The sequence below is a fragment of the Dermacentor silvarum genome, chromosome 1 (assembly GCF_013339745.2).
Source record: "Dermacentor silvarum isolate Dsil-2018 chromosome 1, BIME_Dsil_1.4, whole genome shotgun sequence".
Classification (NCBI taxonomy): Eukaryota; Metazoa; Arthropoda; class Arachnida; order Ixodida; family Ixodidae; genus Dermacentor; species Dermacentor silvarum.
Window position 1 is genome coordinate 118,203,633 of NC_051154.1, and position 20,476 is coordinate 118,224,108.

At 45.6% G+C, this 20,476-nt stretch overlaps 2 protein-coding genes across 4 annotated transcripts in view; both read left to right on the top strand.

Moving 5' to 3' along the window:
• The window catches only part of LOC119435899 (nicotinamidase-like), a 324,581-nt gene that overhangs the window by 121,920 nt on the left and 182,185 nt on the right, over positions 1–20,476 (top strand). The window lies entirely within an intron of this gene.
• Positions 1–20,476, top strand: part of LOC119435790 (vesicle-associated membrane protein-associated protein B/C) — a 46,738-nt gene that overhangs the window by 13,474 nt on the left and 12,788 nt on the right. For 2 of the 3 annotated variants that reach the window (XM_037702518.2, XM_037702513.2), the window contains exons 3-5: positions 1,987–2,090; positions 15,904–15,984; positions 17,097–17,177. In XM_037702518.2, coding sequence (XP_037558446.1) covers positions 1,987–2,090; positions 15,904–15,984; positions 17,097–17,177 — 266 coding nt within the window. The remainder of the gene's footprint in view (positions 1–1,986; positions 2,091–15,903; positions 15,985–17,096; positions 17,178–20,476) is intronic. The other variant, XM_037702523.2, reaches the window with a different exon arrangement.

A 20,476-nucleotide genomic window follows, 5' to 3' on the forward strand; every position in this document is an offset into this window, starting at 1 on the left:
TTATTGGAAAATTGGCTCGATATTTTAAAGAGCCTTTAGTTGCTCAGATAGGAGCTGATGCACTGCAGGATGAAGGCCTCTGCCTGCAATATCCTTATCACTGTTTTGCATCAGCCAACGTCGGCATATACCTGTAGATTTTATATCGTCACCCCACCTAATCCTCTGCCATCCTCGTCTGAGCATCCCTTCTCTTGGCACCCACTGTTTCTCTTGAGACCACTGGTTATCGGCTCTACGCATTACTTGACCTACCCGACTTATTTCTTCCTTTTAATATCAACTAGAATATCCCTCTAGTAATTTTGCTATGAAACCCTATGGGCTGATTCATAGGGCTTGACATCCAAAAGCAACACTGGGGCTATAAGAGATGTAGTTTAGGGCTCCTGATTAATTTTGACCAGCTGCAGTTCTTTAACTTGCACCTAAACTTAGATACACAAGCGTTTTGTTTGTTTATTTATTTATGTATTTATTTATTTATTTAGACACCCGAAGGGCCCACAAGGGGCATTATACATAGGGGGTAGGAACATAAAGCACAACACAATTTTAACAAACGAAGAGCATTGCGGGTGGTTAACACGGCAAATGCATTGCATTTTTCCCCATTGAAGTGAGGCGGCCTTGAATCAAACGCGTAACCTTGTCGTTTTACCACCACGGGAAGGATGGGTAGTGCGTTTACGTTCATTGTTTTGGTAACAGTAATGCATTCTTCCCTTGCCAGGTTATTGAACACGTTACATAGTTTTCTGTATAATAATCTTTAAAGGGGCCCTGAACCACTTTTTGTCGAAATTGGAGAAAGGCATTTGAAGTGAAAATAGCCTATTTCAGGAATACTTTGCCACAAAAAGTACTTCAATGCATTCAGCAGAAGCAGAGTTATTGGCAATCAAACACGGCCTCCACTGTGCTCTCGTTCTTTCTTCAATGCCTTGCACTGCGAAGGCTACGGTGGAGTGGGGCGGGCCTACAACGCTCCGCCTTCTAAATTTCACCGTGGCACGCAGTTTAAATTTAATTTTGGAAGTTAACGTAGGTGCCATGACTTCCAATTTTGGTGCCTACGACGCGCTAAACGTAAGCCAAACGCGGTTGTCTTGAGCGAGCCGAAGTGCGCTTAGCCGGTGAACTCGTGGCGGCACTCCACGGCGGCCGTGGTATCTACGCTGCATAGCCAACCGCAGGTACCAATAGCAGCTGCATATGGGAATCCACTTTATTATGAAATAAAACGTCCAGAAGAGAGTGAGGAGTAGGCTTCTGTTTGAAAAGAGAGCGTTTGAGAGAAAGGTGACATTGGCTTGCGGAGCTCCACGCACCGCGTACGACACTAAAACTTGGCTGAGATGTTCACAGCAGCGTATGCTACCCGCGGACTATGTTATTTCATCAAGCCCGAGGGGTGGCCCAGGGCCTCTTTAAGTTTACCCTTAGCCTTTGCTCGTTTTGGTTCTAAGTCATTTCCAGCATTGCTGAACAGGGCAATATCTGCAACCTGTATGTTGCTTAAAAGTTCCCATTTAATCCAGTTCTTTAGGGTTTTTTCCAGTCTAACATCTGCGCACTTTTTAATCACGCGGTGAATTAAAGGTTGTCTGCTTTCTTGAGCCCCTTTTTTAACCAGTATTTTCTCTTTTTTGTGTGTGTGTGTGTGCCTTTACCGGAAGGAATTATGGTATAGTAGCTGTGGAATCTGTATAGACCTTAAAAAACATATATATGCCCGGTCATTTTGTTCAGTGATGGTGCAACATGAAATGAGTAGTTGGCCTCATGTGTTATTCAATTAGGATCATGCATTTACATGTATATTTAGTCATTTCTTGGCTGTTTACTGGTTGCAATGGCCTTTACTCTAATGTAAAAATTATATACATGAATGTGATAATTGCAGCCTATCTGCGATAATTGCAGCCTATCTGCCTTTGAAACTATTCGGTTGTCCTAATACTTGTTTGCCACCTGGACTTACAGTCATGCTCCAGCCATTTGAGTATGACCCAACGGAAAAGAACAAGCACAAGTTTATGGTCCAGACCATGATTGCTCCGGATGGTGATGTGAATCAGGATACTGTGGTGCGTGAAACATTTGATTTCATTCTTATATGCTTGTCTTTTTCAGGTAATATTTTCTGGATATGTTTTTCATGCAACAGTTCATGTTATTTATAAAATGCGAAGGTGATTGAATGCTTGAGAGCTGTAGTACAGTCAAACCTCGATATAACGAACATGGAATAATGAATGTTCGGGTATAACGAGTCAATATAAAATTTGGTTGGTCAAGCTTTATTTCAATGTAGGATCCAATACTGTATCAGTTACAGCGAAACAAATTGTTTGCACATGCCCCAAAATATATATTCTAGTAGCAAAATGTCAAATACAGTCACCAACCAATTTTTCAGACGCCTCCTCTTTGGCCACAGTTGCCCTTGAGCCGTAAAAACCTACCACTAACTTTTCAGACGCCTTATTTTTTGCACAGGCATGATTCCTGTGTCACTGCCACCTACCCCGAGCACTTATGTATGACGGCAATAACAAAATTTTTGGACACTGCACGGTGTTTCGGGCATGAACAGCATGTGCAATGCCTCATATATGGCTGCTATGAACCAAGTTGCCGCCATGTCGATTGGCACAAAACCACCATTGTGGTTGCCAGGTCACGACGAAGCAATGCCTAATGGCCTAAACTGTCGCTGACGGAGTGGCTAAGTTTGAGGGGCTTAGAAGTGGTTGGAGCAAGCCATTGCGGGAAGCTGTTCACACTCAGTCATAGACCTTATTGGTGATTGAGCATGAGCTCAGACGCATGAGCTAGAGTGACAGCCATAGTAGCAGAGTACAGAGCCACGTGTGGGCTACTAAGTGTCCGACAAGTTTGTCGACGATGTGCGTGTTTTGGCCAGTGGCTTGGCTTGGTTGGACCATAGTCAGCAAGTTAAGGTGCCTATCCCGCACAATAACACCAGTCACATGGGTGTGTATTTGCAGTGGAGCAGAGTGCGTGTATGTAATTTATTGTTGTTCCTGTGCCTCGTAGCACCACAACATAATGTTTATGGGCTGCAGGAGCAGTATTTAATGTATTTTTCATCAAATGCAACCCCCTAGAGTCTAATTTTTTTTATTGCAAATATAAAATCTTCTAAGTGACCGAAAAAAGCTACCATAATTTTTTTCAGAGTGACCATAAAGGGACAAAAAAATATTTTCCGTAGGTAAACATGCATTGTTTATCCATGAATACCGATGCGCTTCCATAAATACTTATAACAATAAAAAAGTAGACACATTGAAATAGATATATTCTGATTCAGCACTTGGGTAGTAGTCTGCATCGGAGGAATCACTGCTCAACTCGCTTGCAGCAGAGCAACCAGCACACACGGCCATAGCGTAAATCGAACCGTGTATGTGAGCACACGCAAGAAAACTCGATGGTTGTGCGCCCATTGGAAAAAACCAGACGAGTCAGAAACTTGCGGTAATTCTTCGTTTTGTCACCAACGAGGGGCAATCTGTTTTCGCGGGCCAAGTCTCGAGAAAAACGCAGGCATGCCAGCATCATTCGTATACGACGGCATCGTCTGTATATACCAGCACCTGCCTGTAATCAGACAGCACTGTAACAGATGTAATTGCATGCCTGTGAGCAACAGACGAGCGAGCATCTAGCAGTCACCCTTTGAGAGATTAGAAACCAGATAGACAGTTTTTAGGAGCACAATTGACGGAAACAGCCCGTGAGACAAAATTAAAACTAACCACTGCGCACCCTCGCACATTCGGATGCCCGAGCGGTCGCTGAAACACCGTGAAAAAGCCGTGGAATGAAAACCAAGAGACTATGGAGCAAGAAAAGAAAAAAAAATTAATTGTATCCACACAGGGGTTGGCAACACTTATGGTTTTTCAAACAGACGGTGCCGTAAATATATGGCATCGATCATTTGGAACTTGTTTGCAGCGGCATATAGTTATAGCATTGACCCTCAAAGGGTTAAAAGTATTTTGCCGTCCCAGGCAAAATTAAATTAATACCCCCTCTCCGCTCGGCACCAAATCTATGTGTATCATGTTGAAAAATTCAGACCTCACTTTCTGAGATATTACTTGTAAATCTAGTGGAAAAACATTAGCACGTAGGTATTCGGGTATCATTTTATTATTCTGTGAACAATCAGGCATAGAAACAGAAGTTACTGAAAATTAAAAAATGTAATCTGATTTGCACTGAAGAGAAATCCTTAATAGGTTTTAAAACCACAGTAGATTAGTGCACGTGGTCGGCAAAGGTACGAGTATAGGAAACCATGGGGAAGAAATGAAACTGGGTATAACATACTATAAATGGAAGACATAGTCAAAAATCGCAATGCTGGTTGGTATCAAGTCAAATGATGGTAATAATAGAACATGGGCCTAAAAAAAAAAAAAAGCAGTAAACGTTGCAAGAATTGCAATCTCTCCTCAATTTTTACTTGCACAATTGGTACAGTCTCCTCGTGTTTTGGTGGTGTGCCAATCGTAAAAAGAGACTAGAGAACGCACAAGGCTGCCAAAGCGGCTGGTGTGCTGCACGCAGGCGGGGGGGGGGGGCTCACTTTCAAAATAAGAATAATAAAAATGAAGTGGAAATCAAATCAAATATAATACGACTACTATTGCTTTTGTAAAAATGCAATTTTTTTCACCAACCAGAAGTACTAAAAGAAAAACTAGTTTATTGCATGGCAAATAACGTACAGAAAAATTATGCTTTGCGGTCAAAAAAAGTATCTAGTACAACACAATTGCTTGACAGTATCACAACTGCAGTTATTTAATGTTGTCATGAAGGAAGAATAGCTACTCAACATATTATGGGAGAGCAATACCCTCCTGCATGTCACAAATCCTTCATACACCAAAAAAAGCGGCTCACTGCAAAAAAGCTGCACACACTAGTGCCTGTTATTGGCAGGTATCTCTTCACAAGCAGAGCTAACAGTGGGCACCATGCTTACACACCAGTCGCATGGATCTTCTTTTTGGCCCAATATCTTCCAACCTGTGCTAGTAGTAGTGAAAATTACTGCTGGTTTATGAGCTTATCAAACTCTTTCGACAGCGTTGAAGTGAAAGAAACCTCTTCTGAAGCTTTTGTTTTAGAAGACATATTTGGGGCTGTTGGTGTTAAAATTTTACTTGCTTTTTCTAAAGCAGTTTTAATCCATTTTGCCATTGAAGCATCCTGGTGGTACTCAACTACTTCAAAACGAGAGTCTAAAAAAAATCACAGCATATCCACGGGGTGAATGATGATGAGTGGGCGAAGCTCCGGAGGGAATCATCGGATCTCCCGCTTAAGGGGACGCTAGCACAAACGCGTTAGAGACGTGCAGTACTCTCTAGTAAGGGGGAGCGGCCACAGCGTCTTACGCAGCCATTTACACATGCCGGAACGTGCACCGCGTTTGCCGACGCCATCACATGACTGCTGAGAGAGTATACCCCCCGTATTCATAAACGCTCCTCGACTTGAACTTGACTTGCTACCGCCTTGGGCAGCGCGTTCGAAACGCGTTGAAGGTAAGGCGGAGAGGCCACAGCGTCTTACACCAGCTTCTTACACGGGCCGTAACGCGCTAGCACAAACGCGTTAGAAACGCGCTAAAAACGCGGCCTTTCGTTAATGTTGGGTATTTATTGCCATCGTGGTGCTTGTGTCTATGTGTGCTTCGTGGCGCAGTGGGCTAACGCCGCGTGCTCGGAAGCGAGGGGTCCCTGGTTCGATTCCGCGCTACGGACACAACTTCGGAATTTTTTTTACTCATTTTTCTCAGACTGGTTACACACTACTACTACGACGAGGGACGAACGGGTGCCGCTTTAAGGAGCTTCGCCCCTAAAACATTGCCAAGCTTGCTACTTGATCACATTTGTAGCTTGGAAACACAGTGTTTTTAGTCACTTAGCCAAATTAGTAGCAGACAGAGGTTTCCACCTGGCGGCTGGTGTTCAGATGCATGTAGAGACAGCACAGCGAGGGTACTTGAGCTGATAGTGTCGGGTAGCCATAAGAGCCATTTGTCATAAGCCATAAGCCCCGTGACAGTGCCCCTTCTTTTGATATACTTCACTGCATAGCAAATATGCTTCACCACAATACAGTTTGTATGCTTCGTCGCATAACATGGCTGTCCTGTGGCGAAGCTGACTTGAATCGACAAGCAATTTTAGGGGTTCGAATATTCGCACACCGCTAGTTGTAACCAATAACATGGCATGGGAACATTGTAGTAAGTGATTATTTTACCATAGAAAGGCACACAGACATCATGGTGCTGTGGTTGCTCATTGTTACATCTGAGTGTTAAAACCTGTAATGTTTTATGTGGGTTCAACTGTACTGTTTTCTGTCTAATTAAAATGCTTTGGTGTCTGTCCCCTCTTTTTTTTTTTTTCTTGCAACTTGGTTGTAACAATTGTTGGTTAAAACAATTTTCTTGGAATTTGAATATTGTTATAAATGGGCTCGACTGTATATTGTATGGCGCTCGTCGGATAACCGTTCGCCATGCTACCACTGTGGCGAAGTGGGTCACGTGTATCACAACTGCCAGTACCGCCAGCTAGGTCTCCGCAGCTTCCATCCCGGCGCGCGGTGCCCACGTTACGGTGAGCGTCCCCGCGAAATCGAAGCGTATCTGACGGGCCAGCGAATTCCTTCGACTGTTAAGCGCCATCAATCGCGATCACCATCCCCTCGCCGGTCCGTGTCGCCTAGCTTGCCCTCGTCGTCTTACGCTCCCCTAAGAAACTGCTCACCGAGTCCCCACAGGGGAAACTAGGAACTGCGACTTCTGGGGGGGATGTCGCTTTCCAACGAATATTCCAAGAACCTCCCTCGACGCAAGGACGCGACGACAATCGTTCCGGTTTTTCCTTATTTTTCGACAGTACTAAGATTATTTCTGCCGACATCGCCGTAGTTGTTGATAATCATGCTGTCACTGCCCTCGTCGACACCGGTGCAGATTATTCAGTTATGAGTGCCGCACTGGCATCTAAATTGAGGAAAGTCACCACGCCATGGCAAGGGCCCCAGTTAACCACGGCAGGTGGCCATCTGGTGATGCCAACTGGAATGTGCACGGCACGTATTAGAATCCGTGTGTCAACGTTCACGGGGTCTTTCCTCGTATTACCTGTGTGCTCCCGCCCAATAATCCTTGGAATGGGCTTTCTTTGGGAATACGGCGCAATCATTGACCTACGTGAGTTGCTGGTGTTGTTCGAGGACCCTTTTCCTTCTGAAACTGACATCACCCAATTACCGAAGACTGCGCTACGTGTGTCCGATATATCCGTGACTCTGCCCCCTCGCAGCAGCCTAGATGACTCCTTGGATCGTATACGCAACGCTCGCTGCTTTTCTTCCATAGATTTATGCAGTGGCTACTGGCAAATCGCAGTTGACGTGCTTGATCGTGAAAAGACCGCTTTTATTACTCCTGACGGCCTCTATGAGTTCAAGGTGCTTCCTTTTGGGTTATGCTCAGTGCCAGCTACTTTTCAAAGAATGATTGACACGGTTCTATCTGGGCTGAAATGACAATCGTGTCTTGTTTACCGCGACGACGTGGTGCCATTTTCGGACACGTTTCCCTAGCACGTCCAGTGCCATCAGACAGTTCTTCAGGCAATTCGAACAGCTGGACTTCCTCTAAAACCCGAGAAATGTAATTTTGGGTATGAAGAACTGAAGTTTCTAGGTCGCATTGTGAGCCATGCCGGCATCTGCCCAGACCCCGAGAAAACGAGTGCCATCGCCGCATTTCCCGTGCCAACAAATAAGCACTATCTACGCCAAAAATATTTTAAGATCGCTGAACCCCTCAACCATCTTACGAAGGAAGGCATCCCGTTTGTTTGGGGTCACGATCAGGGCCTCGCATTCGATACCCTCCGAAACCTTTTGCGGGCTCCACCTGTACTCGGTCACTTTGACGAGAATGCTGACATAGAGTTGCACACAGACGCCAGCAACGTCGGCCTTGGAGCTGTCTTGGTTCAGTGGCAAAATGACGTAGAGCGTGTGATTGCCTATGCGAGCCGAACGTTATCCGCTGCCGAGAAAAACTACTCTGCCACAGAAAAAGAATACATAGCCGTTGTCTGGGCCATAACAAAGTTTCGGTCAGCAACCACCATTTGCTTTGCTGGCTTGCGAATCTCGAAGATCCCTCAGGTCGCCTGGTGCGATGGAGCCTTCGACTGCAAGAATTTGACGTCACCATCGTTCACAAGTCGGGACGCAAACACAGTGACTGTCTCTCGCGTGCACCAATCGGAACCCCCACTGACCTTGAAGAGGACGACAGTTTTCTTTCTGCCGTATCAGTAACAGACATGGCTCAACAACAGCGTGACGACTTGGAGCTCAGCCCTCTCATTGACTACCTGGAAGGGCGTACATTAAGTCTTCCTCGAAGTTTCCTATGCTCGCTAGCCTCGTTTTGTTTACGGGATGGCGTCCTTTATAAGAACTTTGACCATACGCAAGCTACATACCTGCTAGTTGTGCCGACCTCGATTAGTGACGATATTTTACGTGCCTGTCATGACGAACCATCGTCCGGACACCTGGAGTATACACGCACGTTATAACGAATTCGCCGCTCTTACTATTGGCCACGTCTCGCAAAGACTGTGAAGCAGTACGTACGTAAGACTGCACCTTTGCGGCCAGCAGGACTGCTACAACCAATAGCAATACCGCAGAGACCATTTCATCAGATTGGTATGGACTTGCTGGAATCATTACCTAACACGGTACTGCGAAACAAAGGCACTCTCAAAAGCTACCGCAGCAAACATCGCCCTATTTTTTCCTGCACAGCATCGTCCTCCGTCACGGAGCGCCAGCGGTCGTCATAACTGATCGTGGGACAGCTTTCACCGCCAAGATGCTACAGGAAGTCTTGAGGCTAAGTGGCACTGCACATCGCAAAATGACCGCTTATCACCCCCAAACACCTGAACAAGACAATCGCGGATATGCTGTCAATGTATGTGGCCATTAACCCCAAGAACTGGGACGATATCCTTCCTTACGTCACTTTTGTGTACAATACCGCAATTCAAGAAAGTACAGGCTTCACACCTTTTCGCTTAGTGCACGGTCGAGAGGTCACCACGATGCTTGACGCCATGCTCCTTCCAGACAACTTGGGAATGTTTTACACGGATGCGGCCATGTTCGCCCAGCACGCCGAGGAGGCCCGTCAACTCGCGAGATGCCGTACTCAGTGTCGCCAAACTGCAGACGCATGCCGCTACAACCTTCGCCACCGAGAGGTTGCCTACAATCCTGGCGATGAAGTGTGTGTGTGGACCCCCATCCGACAGCGCGGCCGGTCAAGTTGCTGCGTCGTTACTTTGGTCCCTACAAGATTGTATGGCGACTCAGTGACGTTACCTACGAGGTTCTCCCAGAAGGCACGCCAAGAGACTCTGGTCGGCTTCCTCAAACTGAAGTGGTTCATGTTTCAAAACTAAAACCATATTTTTCGCGCTGCGACTCGACCGTCGAGTGACTATACTACATTGACGAATTACTATATTTACTCGCATAATGATCGCACCCCTAAATTTTGTCGTAAAACTTCGATTTTTTTTCGATTTTTTTTCGATTTTTTTTTTCGATTTTTTTTTCCCCCGCGTAATGATCGCACCCCGAACTTGCCGCAGCGATATGTCGTGTGCCAAGTCTAGCTGATGATCATCATGTTTACCATCTGTCGAACGTTGCGTAAATAACTCTTCAAGACTCGCCAAGTGAACTGCACACACCAAACAGATTCCTAATTTTTGCCCACCCTTGGCGGAAACGTGCCGTATTAACATAGCAGTAAACACAAATGCCGTAGTTTTCACCACATGCCCGCCATGTGTTTCTAAGTCTGTGGCAGCTGAACGCGCCCATCTCTGTTTCTGTCCTCTAAAAGCGGACATGGCTATGCTCTTGCCGCAAATTTACCAATTTAAACGAAATAATTCATTATTTCGACGGAAGAAACTGTTTTCACGCGCGTGACGCACTCACCACCTCCATGACTCACGAGAAAAAACGCGTTCGCTTAGCTCCGTCAGCCGCCATGTTTGTTTTGATCACGTGGTTTTGATATCCCTGCAGTGTTACAGCAGCAGCCGCCTGTTGGTTGACTTGTTGTCATCCTACAGCAACAAGCTGCCGACGTGTTCCCATAATTCCTGAAAAAGCCGCGTCGCCGCCATCGCCGCGTTTTTTCACCATTCTGTAACGTGGTGGCGTGCTTTGTGGTTGTTTGAGTGCCGGTTCACGATGGGGCGATACGAGAGTTTCACTGCCGCGTTTAAGCTGAAGGCAGTTGATTACGCGCTCGAGCACGGCAACCGCGCTGCTGGCAGGCATTTCGGCGTCGACGAAATCAGAATTAGGTATTAGAAAAATCAGTGTGAGAAGCTCGTGGCTACCAGCAGCACGCGCCGGGCTTTCCGCGAACCCAAAACTGGCAAGTTCCCTCACGTTGAGAAGGCAGTCCTCGAATACGTGAGGGACATGCGCAAAGACGGTTGTGCAGTGTCGTTAGAAATGATACAGACGCAGGCACGCACAATTTCCCAGAGGCTGGGAATTGCCACAAAGGACTTCCGTGCTAGTTCCGGCTGGACGACACGCTTCATGCGGCGAAATAGACTATCACTGAGGCGGCGGACGTCGTTGTGCCAGCGACTCCCATCAGCGTACGAAGACAGTCATCGACTTCCATAGGTTTGTCACGAGAATACGCGAGAAGAACGGCTTCCCGTTGTCACAAATAGGCAACGCGGACCAAACACCTTTGACATTCGACATGCCTCGAAGCACTACCGTTAACGAAAAAGGTGCTCGGAGTGTCCTCGTAAAAACGTGTGGTGCGGAGAAGCAGCGATGCACCGTGATGCTCGTAGTGACGGCAGACGGGCGGAAGCTGCTGGCATATGTTATTCTAAAGCGGAAAACTATTCCGAAGGGAAAGTTTCCACGTGGGATCGACATCCGCGCTCAAGAGAAAGGGTGGATGACGGCAGAACTCATGGTGGACTATATTAGGACGGACTGGGGACGAAGAGCAGGAGCGCTTCTGCATCCTTCACTGCTTCTGCTGGATAGCTTTCGAGGCCATCTCGTCGACAGTGTCCGTGTTGAACTGAAGGAGCGGTACACGGAACTTGCAGTGATCCCTGGGGGTCTAACGTCGCTGCTACAGCCTCTGGACGTATCACTGAACAAACCGTTCAAGACAACGTTCGGAGGCTGTACGCAGAGTAAATGGCGGCGGGCGACCATGATTTCACGCCAAGCGGGAAAATCAGGAGACCGTCCGTGGAAGTCCTTTGCTCATGGATTGTCGAAGCGTGGAGTAGCATCTCCGACGAGGTGGTCGCCAACAGCTTCAAGAAGAGAGGCATATCAAACACGCTCGATGGAACGGAAGATAACCTTCTGTGGGACTGCGATGACACTGCCGGTTCCGACAGGGAATCGAGTGGCAACGACACTGACGCCAGTGACGCTTCAGACTCTGAAAGTTAGGGGGTCAGTGAATGAAAAAATTAAAGGGCAATAAGCAATGCATGTAGTTCCTGCGTAATGTGTGCGTTTATTACAAAGGTAAGCCTTACTCTACTTTTATTTTTGGTTAAGTTCATGATAGCTATCGTAAGAATTCTGATACGTGACTTGTTTGCGTTTTCGGTGCTCCAAATATTATTTCGCAGAAAATTTACCCTGCATAATGATTGCACCCAGAAATTTGCGTCAATTTTAAAAAAAAAAGTGTGATCATTATGCGAGTAAATACGGTAGCATTGTTCTATGTGTGTTTGTTTTCTTGTTTTCGTTGTGTCCTGTGTTTTTTTACTTAGGTTCCTTCTATCACAGCAGCAGATTATTTCGCCTTGCTACTCATTTCTTTCGTTTATATATTGTAACCCTCATGTTTTAATATTTTTTTACCCTCATTTACAGCATCGAGACGATGCTTCTTTAGGAGAGGGGTAATAGCACATCCCGTCACATATGAGCCATCTGCTGTGGCACGTACACGCTTGGAGTTGGAAGAAGAGAACGTTTTTCTTTTGGTCTGGTTCTGGTAAAGACGTGGACTTCTGGCTGTCTCTGTTGTTTCGCCCGCCATAATATGAATAAATATTCATGCTGTGGAAGCTCCACTGTGACGTGCCTCATAATCGGAACTGGTTTTGGCACATAAAACCCCAGACAGAAGACTCCTGTGGAAGCTGCCTGCTTTAGGAACTGTGCCACATATCACTAGCACATTTAACAACTCTTTAACATGAATTTAGTTATACTTTGGTAGCGCTAAGTAACTAATCATGAATTCTTATGGTGGATCAGAGCAGCTGATCAATTCCGTGAGCAAGCACCCCTGCCTGGTGTAGAACGCATCCTAATCTGCAATTGAAACACAACTCGTGCCACCAGAGCTAAGCATGATACCGAAACTGCTCTACTAGATCCTGAGTTGCGTAGGATACCCTGCTTGTGGTCATCCACTTCCACTGTTAGCTGCTGGTGCTGGCGAAACATCCTATTGAATGCGCGCTCGTAATCAGCGAGTTCAACGCCGCTGTCTGTGTCTGATTAGTTGCACGTATCGGAACTAAAGAAATCCAAGGTGCAGCTGTCACTATCGAGCAACAAAAGCAATGTTGCGTGCCGTGTCGAGTTGTCCAGGTGTCCATCATTACCACGAAAGCCACAAATACCACCAAGCAGGGTGAGCAGTAAAAATACAAAAAAGCCGCATGAAGGAAATGCGTCGCGCAGTGTTTTAGTCCACTCCACCACTTTGACTGCTCCATGAAGGGGTCAAGGCTCGAAATCTGCTTTCAATCTCTCATTGGAACACACAACTCGCAACCTCACTCTGTCATTCAAGCACACTTGCTCTAGAATGAGTAGAAAAAGTTGTGCCGACTCTGCCATTGGAATTCACCATAAGTACAAAACACGGTACCTCATTGACTTTGGCTGTCTGCTGCAGAGCATGAGGTCACAGATTCTATTCCCAGCTGCGGTGGCCACATTTCGATGAGGGCGAAATGCAAGAACGCTTGTGTATATAGATTTAGTTGAACGTCGAACCCCAGGTGGTCACAATGAATGCTGAGCATCTCAAAGCACCAGAGTTGCTTTATTGAACCCCATGCATCAAATAGATTCTTGATGAATACACATCTTTCTGCCTTTGGGCACTATAAGCCTTATCAATCTGGCTGTGATAATTTTGTGTAGTGGAAACAAGCCATCACATACATTTTTATACACATACACTTATCATGGAGCTAATTTCTTTTTGGGCATCAAACTTGATCTTGTCTTAAATATTTCCCGTTCAGCATAGGTCAATATGGAGCCTTTGAGTGCTGCTATCTGATATTCTTCTCTCTCTTTCTCCCATATTTACAACCTTTGTCCGTAAAGTATCAAGACTGATTTATTTTCTTCTCTAGAAATAATTCCCCAAAACAAATGTTGGTACGTATGTGTAGCGCCATCATTTCGGGCTAACCTGAGCTATTTATGTTAAATGCTGTGGCAGCCGCTAGATGGCACTATATGTATAAAAATATGTTTTCACTAGTCTGCGCATTCTACTGTGAGTGAATGTGGAGAGATAAGACGTCCACCTCGAACAGCATGTAAACATAAAATTCTGTGTGAAGCTTGGCAAGACAGCCACACAGACGTATGAGCTCCTTCGGGACGCTTACGGCAACGAGACATTATTGCGGGCGCGAGTTTTCGAGTGGCACAAGAGGTTCATTTTGGGGAGAACGTCGGTGGAAGACGACACAAGGCAGGGGCGCCCTGCAACCTCACGGAATGAAAACAACGTGGCTCGGATCAGGGAGATCCGTACAACAAAATCTCACCATTACAGTCCGCATGCTATCGTATGCTCTCGACATTAGTAAGACAACAAGCCACCAAATTTTGCGCGAGAACTTGGGGAAACGAAAGCTGAATGCCAGACTTGTGCCGCACTCCCTCACACGGGACCAGAAGGACACGCGGGCATCAGTGAGCGCTGATTTGCTCTCCGAGGCAGAGAAGGATGCTGCATTCGTCGACAGCATCATTGCTGAAGACAAAACATGGTGTTTTCAATACAATCCTCAAACAAAGAGGCAGAGCGCCGAATGGCGTTCCACAAGCTCTCCGGCGTCGAGAAAGGTGCGGCGACAGAAGACCAAAACAAAGACGATGCTGATAATTTTTTTTTCGATGCCAGAAGTATCATACATCACGAGTTCGTCCCACAAGGGCAGACGGTTAATCGGGAGTTTTATATCCGTGTGCTCCAACACATGCGTGATGCACTGCAACGCCGTCGCCCTGACTTATGGGCATTTGGACAATGGAGCGTTCTCCACGATAATGCAAGGCCGCACACTGCTCTCAGCGTGACAAAATTTCTCGCCAAGCACAGCATTACTGTACTTCCCCATCCGCCATACTTGCCTCACCTCTCCCCATGCGATTTTTTTCATGTTTCCTCGTGTGAAAAGAGCCCTAAAAGGTCGCTGGATGGGGAGCGTGGAGGCCATTCGAGACGCCACGACAAAGGAGCTGACAGCCCTGCCAAAAGAAGCGTTTTACAACTGTTTCCAAGACCTCAAGAAGCGTTGGAAGCTGTGTAGACTACTTCGAAGGGGTGCTGCACTAATGATTTCAATGTTAAACGCATTTTTTTTTTTTTTTTTAATGGACTCAGTCTCGGAACTTACGGACAAAGGTTGTACATTGTTCTACAGGATGCCAGGGTGCCATTGATGGATAGTGTATTGTTTATTGGGGCTGCCACAGCGTCACTTCCTACTTTTTTCATTACTGGTGCCCACTGTAGCCTAGATGCTAATATTGCATGCTAGTGTGTTTCACATGTGCTTGTGCGAGTGCTTCTAGAGCGCAGCTTTTAGGCACCCGTTCCTGTGTTTGTGTCGTACCTCATAACCAAGCGAATGAGCATAGCGAAGGATGAGAGCAAACGCGGAGTGCAGCAGATGAAAGACGGCGATAGTGAAGAGAGTGTGAGGACGAATGTGGAGAATGAGGGTGCAGTGGAACCATGAGGCGGAAAGCGGAGGAGGAGGGTGTGGCGAACGCGTTAGAAGAAAAGCGTAATGCCACACAAAACGGACTCTGCGGCAATGGTGGCTACGAGATGGCGGCAGATTAGCGCGCATTGTCTGTTCACCAAAGCGCTGCATGAGCGTAGGTCTGTCTTCGCTGATTGCTGTGAATCGCACCCACACTACACCCACGTGCTCCCCTTATGATCTCCTGATTCGCGAGGCAGTCGCACCACACTTCGCTCCGTTTGAAACATGCCACATGAGACAGATTGTCCAGGCCAGCCAATATATCACGAAATGAAATCACGTATAGAGCTGCGCTCAAATTTGCATTAGGGAGTATCGTAATCGTCAGTGATTTTTTTTTTTTTTTCTTTGTTTCATCCCTCATCTATTTCACCTGAATTAGCATGCCAAGCCTTTTGCTAGGCTTACTTTTGCTAGGCTTACTTAAACTTTTCTCCCTCACGTGTGTATGCATGTTTTGATGAGTCAACCTGTACAGTTTTCTTGCGATTCATTCTTGTTGTATGCAAGTTTTCTTGACGGTGAGTAGGATATGTACTGCAGTGTGGTTGCGAGTGTTGAGGCTACCATCTTGCATGTATGGTGTGTGTAATGAGCAAAGAGAATTTTAACTAAAACTTAACTAAAACTGTTGTGCTCTAAGCAGCTTATATTGCTCATTACAATATTGTTTTCATTTCAGTGGAGAGATGCCAACCCTGAAAGCCTCATGGACTCAAAGTTGAGGTGTGTCTTCGAAATGCCAACTGAGGCTACTCCTCAGGTGAGTTTCAGCTGCACCTGCTAACATTTACTTCCTTTCTGCCAATTTGTATTTCAGTAATTGGGTATTTTTTTCTGTAACGTCTGTTGCATAGGAAAATATTTCGAGCAAGGATTCTATTCCTTTAGTTCATGGCTCTTCTGTGCATTTACGTTAACTGAATACAGAGGTGGACAATAAAGTGATACATTTGTGTTTCTTGCCAAACAGTGCACATTATTCTATATAGAGCTTATGTTTATTTCAATATGTCATGTGTGTTCTTGTCAGACTTGAAATATTGCACCATCGTCAGCATATAATTACCATGCAGAATGCCATATATATTGAAAGTTAAATTTTGGTCCTTGCTTATATTTGTGTGTTGCCTTTGCGATCTCGGAAGCCTTCGCCTTCATGGAAACAGAGATTCTGTTCTATTGATATGCACCTTGCTGCTGTGGCATAGAGGCTGTGGCGTTCTGCTTTTGAGCATAAAGTTGCAGATTCATTACTAGCTGCGGTGGCTGTAGTTCAATTGAGGCAAATCACTAAAATGCTTGTGCACTTAGATTTTGATGCACATTATAGAACCCCAGGTTACCAAATTAATATGGAGTCTTCCACTGCAACATTTTTCATAACCCACTATGCAATTTCAACACCCCAAATTTTGTTTTTATTGATTTACCCTGGCACATTAGATATTTCAGAGGCCATGTTCAATATGGTAATATTTAAAGATGCAGTTTTGTTCATTAAATCTGAACACCGATAAAGGTTCATCTTATTTGCATTATAGTTTACATTGAAACTGACTGTCATTTCACTTGTTCTGTTGCATCTTTGTGTATTTCTTTCAGCCATTGGCCCACTTGGCACTGCAAATTTGAGCTAGCCCATATGTACGCGTTTCAGAATTTTTTTTACTTAGTCATAAGAGTTTATGTGCTAAGAAGCTGAAACATGTTTGTGGTTCTGTTGTAGACCAACTAACTGGCATCAGTGTGTGTGCATGGCTTTGTGTAGGTGTGTTTGTCTTTCCTCCTCCTGCCTTAAAGCCTTGTGGGTCAGCCAACTTCGGGTCACTGTGTGTGCCCCGCGGCCGAAATGTTTTCCCCCTTTTCCCATAGAATAACCTAGACGTGAGCACGTCCCATGGGGACGAGAAGGGAGCTGCCCCTAAGGGAGAGTGTGCCCCCAAATCCCCCAAGGTGAGTTTCATAGGTGCCCCTTCTCTGCCCTCCCTTGCCTTCTTTGACCATTACAGTGTGTACATGTGCTGCTCACACACTTCATTGGGGGCCTCAGTCCAGGGTGCACATTTTGTGAACATATGGTCTGCGACTGGTCTTGCTTGTTTCTATTTGTTTGTGCTCTTTGTAGACAGCCTATTGGCGAAAATGTGTGCCTTTTAATGCCACAGTTAAATTCCGTTTGATTTCTTTGATGTGGAGGAGTATACAATTGCTTGTTTTCATCTGTTCTTTTGTTTACTTGCATCACAATTAGATGTAGGAGTTGTAGGTTTGGGAGCAAAACATCCAGATCATACTAGTGAAGATCACACTAGTGAAATTATCAATCTGGCACCTGATAATTTCTTGTTGTGGAAACAAGCTTTCACATACACAATTTTTATGCACTTGAATCATGGAGCTAATTTCTTTTTGGGCATCAAACTTCATCCTGTCTTAAGTATTTCCTGTTCAGCATAGGTCAAAATGGAGTGCTGCAGTCGGATGTTAAAGTTCTTATGTATTAAAATTCTTAGTTCATGTTCCGCTTTGGCTGTTGAGATTTTCTAAAGTGAGTGCGATGCTAGGACAGCAAAGAAAAGTGAACATGACAAGTATTGGAAGATGTCAAACCCAGCTACATTTCAGAAGTATTCAACTGCGGCAGTTTTGGTTTGTAAGTAATCTAGAAGGCGAGCTCTGGAAACTCGAACAACAAAACATGCAATTTATGCAGCCAAATTTATCGGGCTCTGCACATTGCAGCAAAAGTATGTTGAGAGAGACCTAGATTGGTGTTTCAAGAGGACAGCTTTAAGGCCAACGTCACTAGTGTACTATGGGCTTCAGCAATGTGGTAAGGAGGTGACTTGACATGGTGAATGCATTATTGCATAGTGACATCCATGCAGAGAAATCGCGTGGCCATTCAGGAGCTTGGTAAGCGATGCAGAGATCGAAGCAAAATTCTTGGCATAGTGTCTCGTGTAAGAACACAGGCCCATGAAGCTACAGAGCTCTTTAACAGTAGCCTGCTTTGGAAAGTCTGCAACAGTGCAGTGCTTGTTTGTATTGAGAAGGATACTGTCTTTTGACACCAGATGTCCAATTATTGTTTGCACATTGAAGTGGCAATTCTGGACTCTGTTTCACCCAGTATGCTTGAGTTCTAAACGAGCAAGTTATTTCTTTTAGTTCAGAATATTCCAAGAATGTCAGTTTGGGTTTGCATTCTGTTCTAGCCTAACTTCCAGTTGAAGTACAATTTTCAGTTTTGGCTCGAATCAACACCCCATCCAAAAGCCAATTAAGCAAATTTTAAAATCACATCACAAGTAGTAGTTAGCTGCAATAAAAAATGTACATGCATTCATGTACTCTCAATCTTTCTTAGCCATAGAAAGCTTTGTTAAGACCGATTATGCCTGTATGCAATATCCTCAATGAGTTTTTCACTTTTAAACTTCTCTATAGCATGTAATGGCATTACAGAGATTTCAACAATAAACCAGTTGTGTGAATGGACCAATTGCAAATTGTGGCAGTTGTTTCATTTTTCAGTTTGCATGCCTGAGTGCATGCAACTGTGAATCCTTTGGATGTGTGCTTTTTTCTCTTTTGTATCTTCTACTTTAATTAAGCTTTTGTTTTATCATTTCTTACCAACTTAGTGCCGTTGTTTAGTTTTGTGGCTTCCACACATGCAATTGAAACTGTTGCGTCAACTGCCACCCACTTATGGTTCCTGGTTAATGCCAATGCAACTCTTGTCTGAAGCAACATGGTACAGTCGAATCTCAATAATTCGAACTCAAAGGGGCCCGAAAATTTGTTCTAATTAAAAGAAGTTCGAATTAAAAGGACATATTTTTGAAGTATTCGAGCACCATAGTACGATGCACGAACGGTGCGAGTCGTGAAATATCGCGGCGCGCATAGTGAGCGCAACTGCCCACGCCGGCCAACGCTCACTTTCCGATAACGGCAGAAAACGAAATTTCAGGGAGCGGTCGGCGCCGGCAAGGCGACGGGCGCGCGCGTGTGGAGACCGTCAAAGGTCAGGGAGGAGGGCAGCAGGGAAGCAGATTTGGCCTCGGCAACTCCGCCGCTTCGGTGGCTCGCCTCGCCCTCTCTCTCAACTCCCTCGTAGCTCCCTCACCTTCGACTGCCTCCGTGCGAGCCCGCCGCCGCCGCCGCTCCTGCCAGCCTGGCGCCGGCTTAGCCCGCTCCCTGAGCTTTCGTTTTCTGCCGTTATTGGGAAGGCGAGCGTTTGCCGGCGTGGGCAGTTTCGTTGTCCGGACTGGGCCTCCGCCGCTGCATTGAGGGGTCTCTCCTAAGCTTTTGCTCTATGGCTGTGTCAGAGCAATGCTGGTCGGAGGCGCTGCTGCGTTATTTGGCGCGCTGCTGAGAGCATTGTCGGAGCGCGGAATGTTCGAATTAACCGTCGCAAATGCTTTCGCGTTCGAATTACTGAGCGTTTTCACCCATTGGAATACACATAACTTTGACGGGACCACAGCGTCAGTTCGAATAAACCGGCAGTTCGAATTAGCGAGATTCGACTGTATAACTGTCGAATCTCGTTCAACAAATCAGCTGCTCATAGCCTTGGTATGGGTTGTCTTTTAAGTAATGTGCGTAGTTTCTTGCTAGGAGGGGTGCCTTGGAGTTTGATAGTGTGATCCTTATTTTTGAAATAAAAAATTTCCTTTCTGACACGTTTTTTTTTTCCCCCAAATAGCTGAAAGCACCACTTCTTTTGTTGTGTTCTTTTAAGGACAGAAGCTATGGTTTTAAGGCACATAGTCCTTGGCGACTGTCTTTTTGCTGGGCACAAGGGTATCTGGCTCGATTGCTGGCTATAGTAGCTGCATTCTAATGGGGACATAGAGCAAAAACACCTATGTATTAAAATTTCACATTGTCAGAACTCCATGTGGTCAGAATGATCCCAGAGCACTTCACTATGACATCTCTCATAGCCCAGTTCTATATAAGACATTGAAACCTTATCTATTTGATGCAACAGATAAGTAACCGCGTTAGAAGTAATGCCATGCAGGGAACGTTTGCACTTATTATCTGCCTGCTCTACTGAATAACTTGGGAAGGCACGTTGAAAGACCATGGCACTAGTCAAGACAGGGTCATTAGCCGCACAAATAAAGTGTGGTTCTCAAAACAGGAAAAGAAGCTGGAAGTGAAAAATGTTGGCTGGGCAGTGTATGACCGCAGAGTCCAGAGCTGAAGGGGTACCCCTGGCCGTGCACTGACCT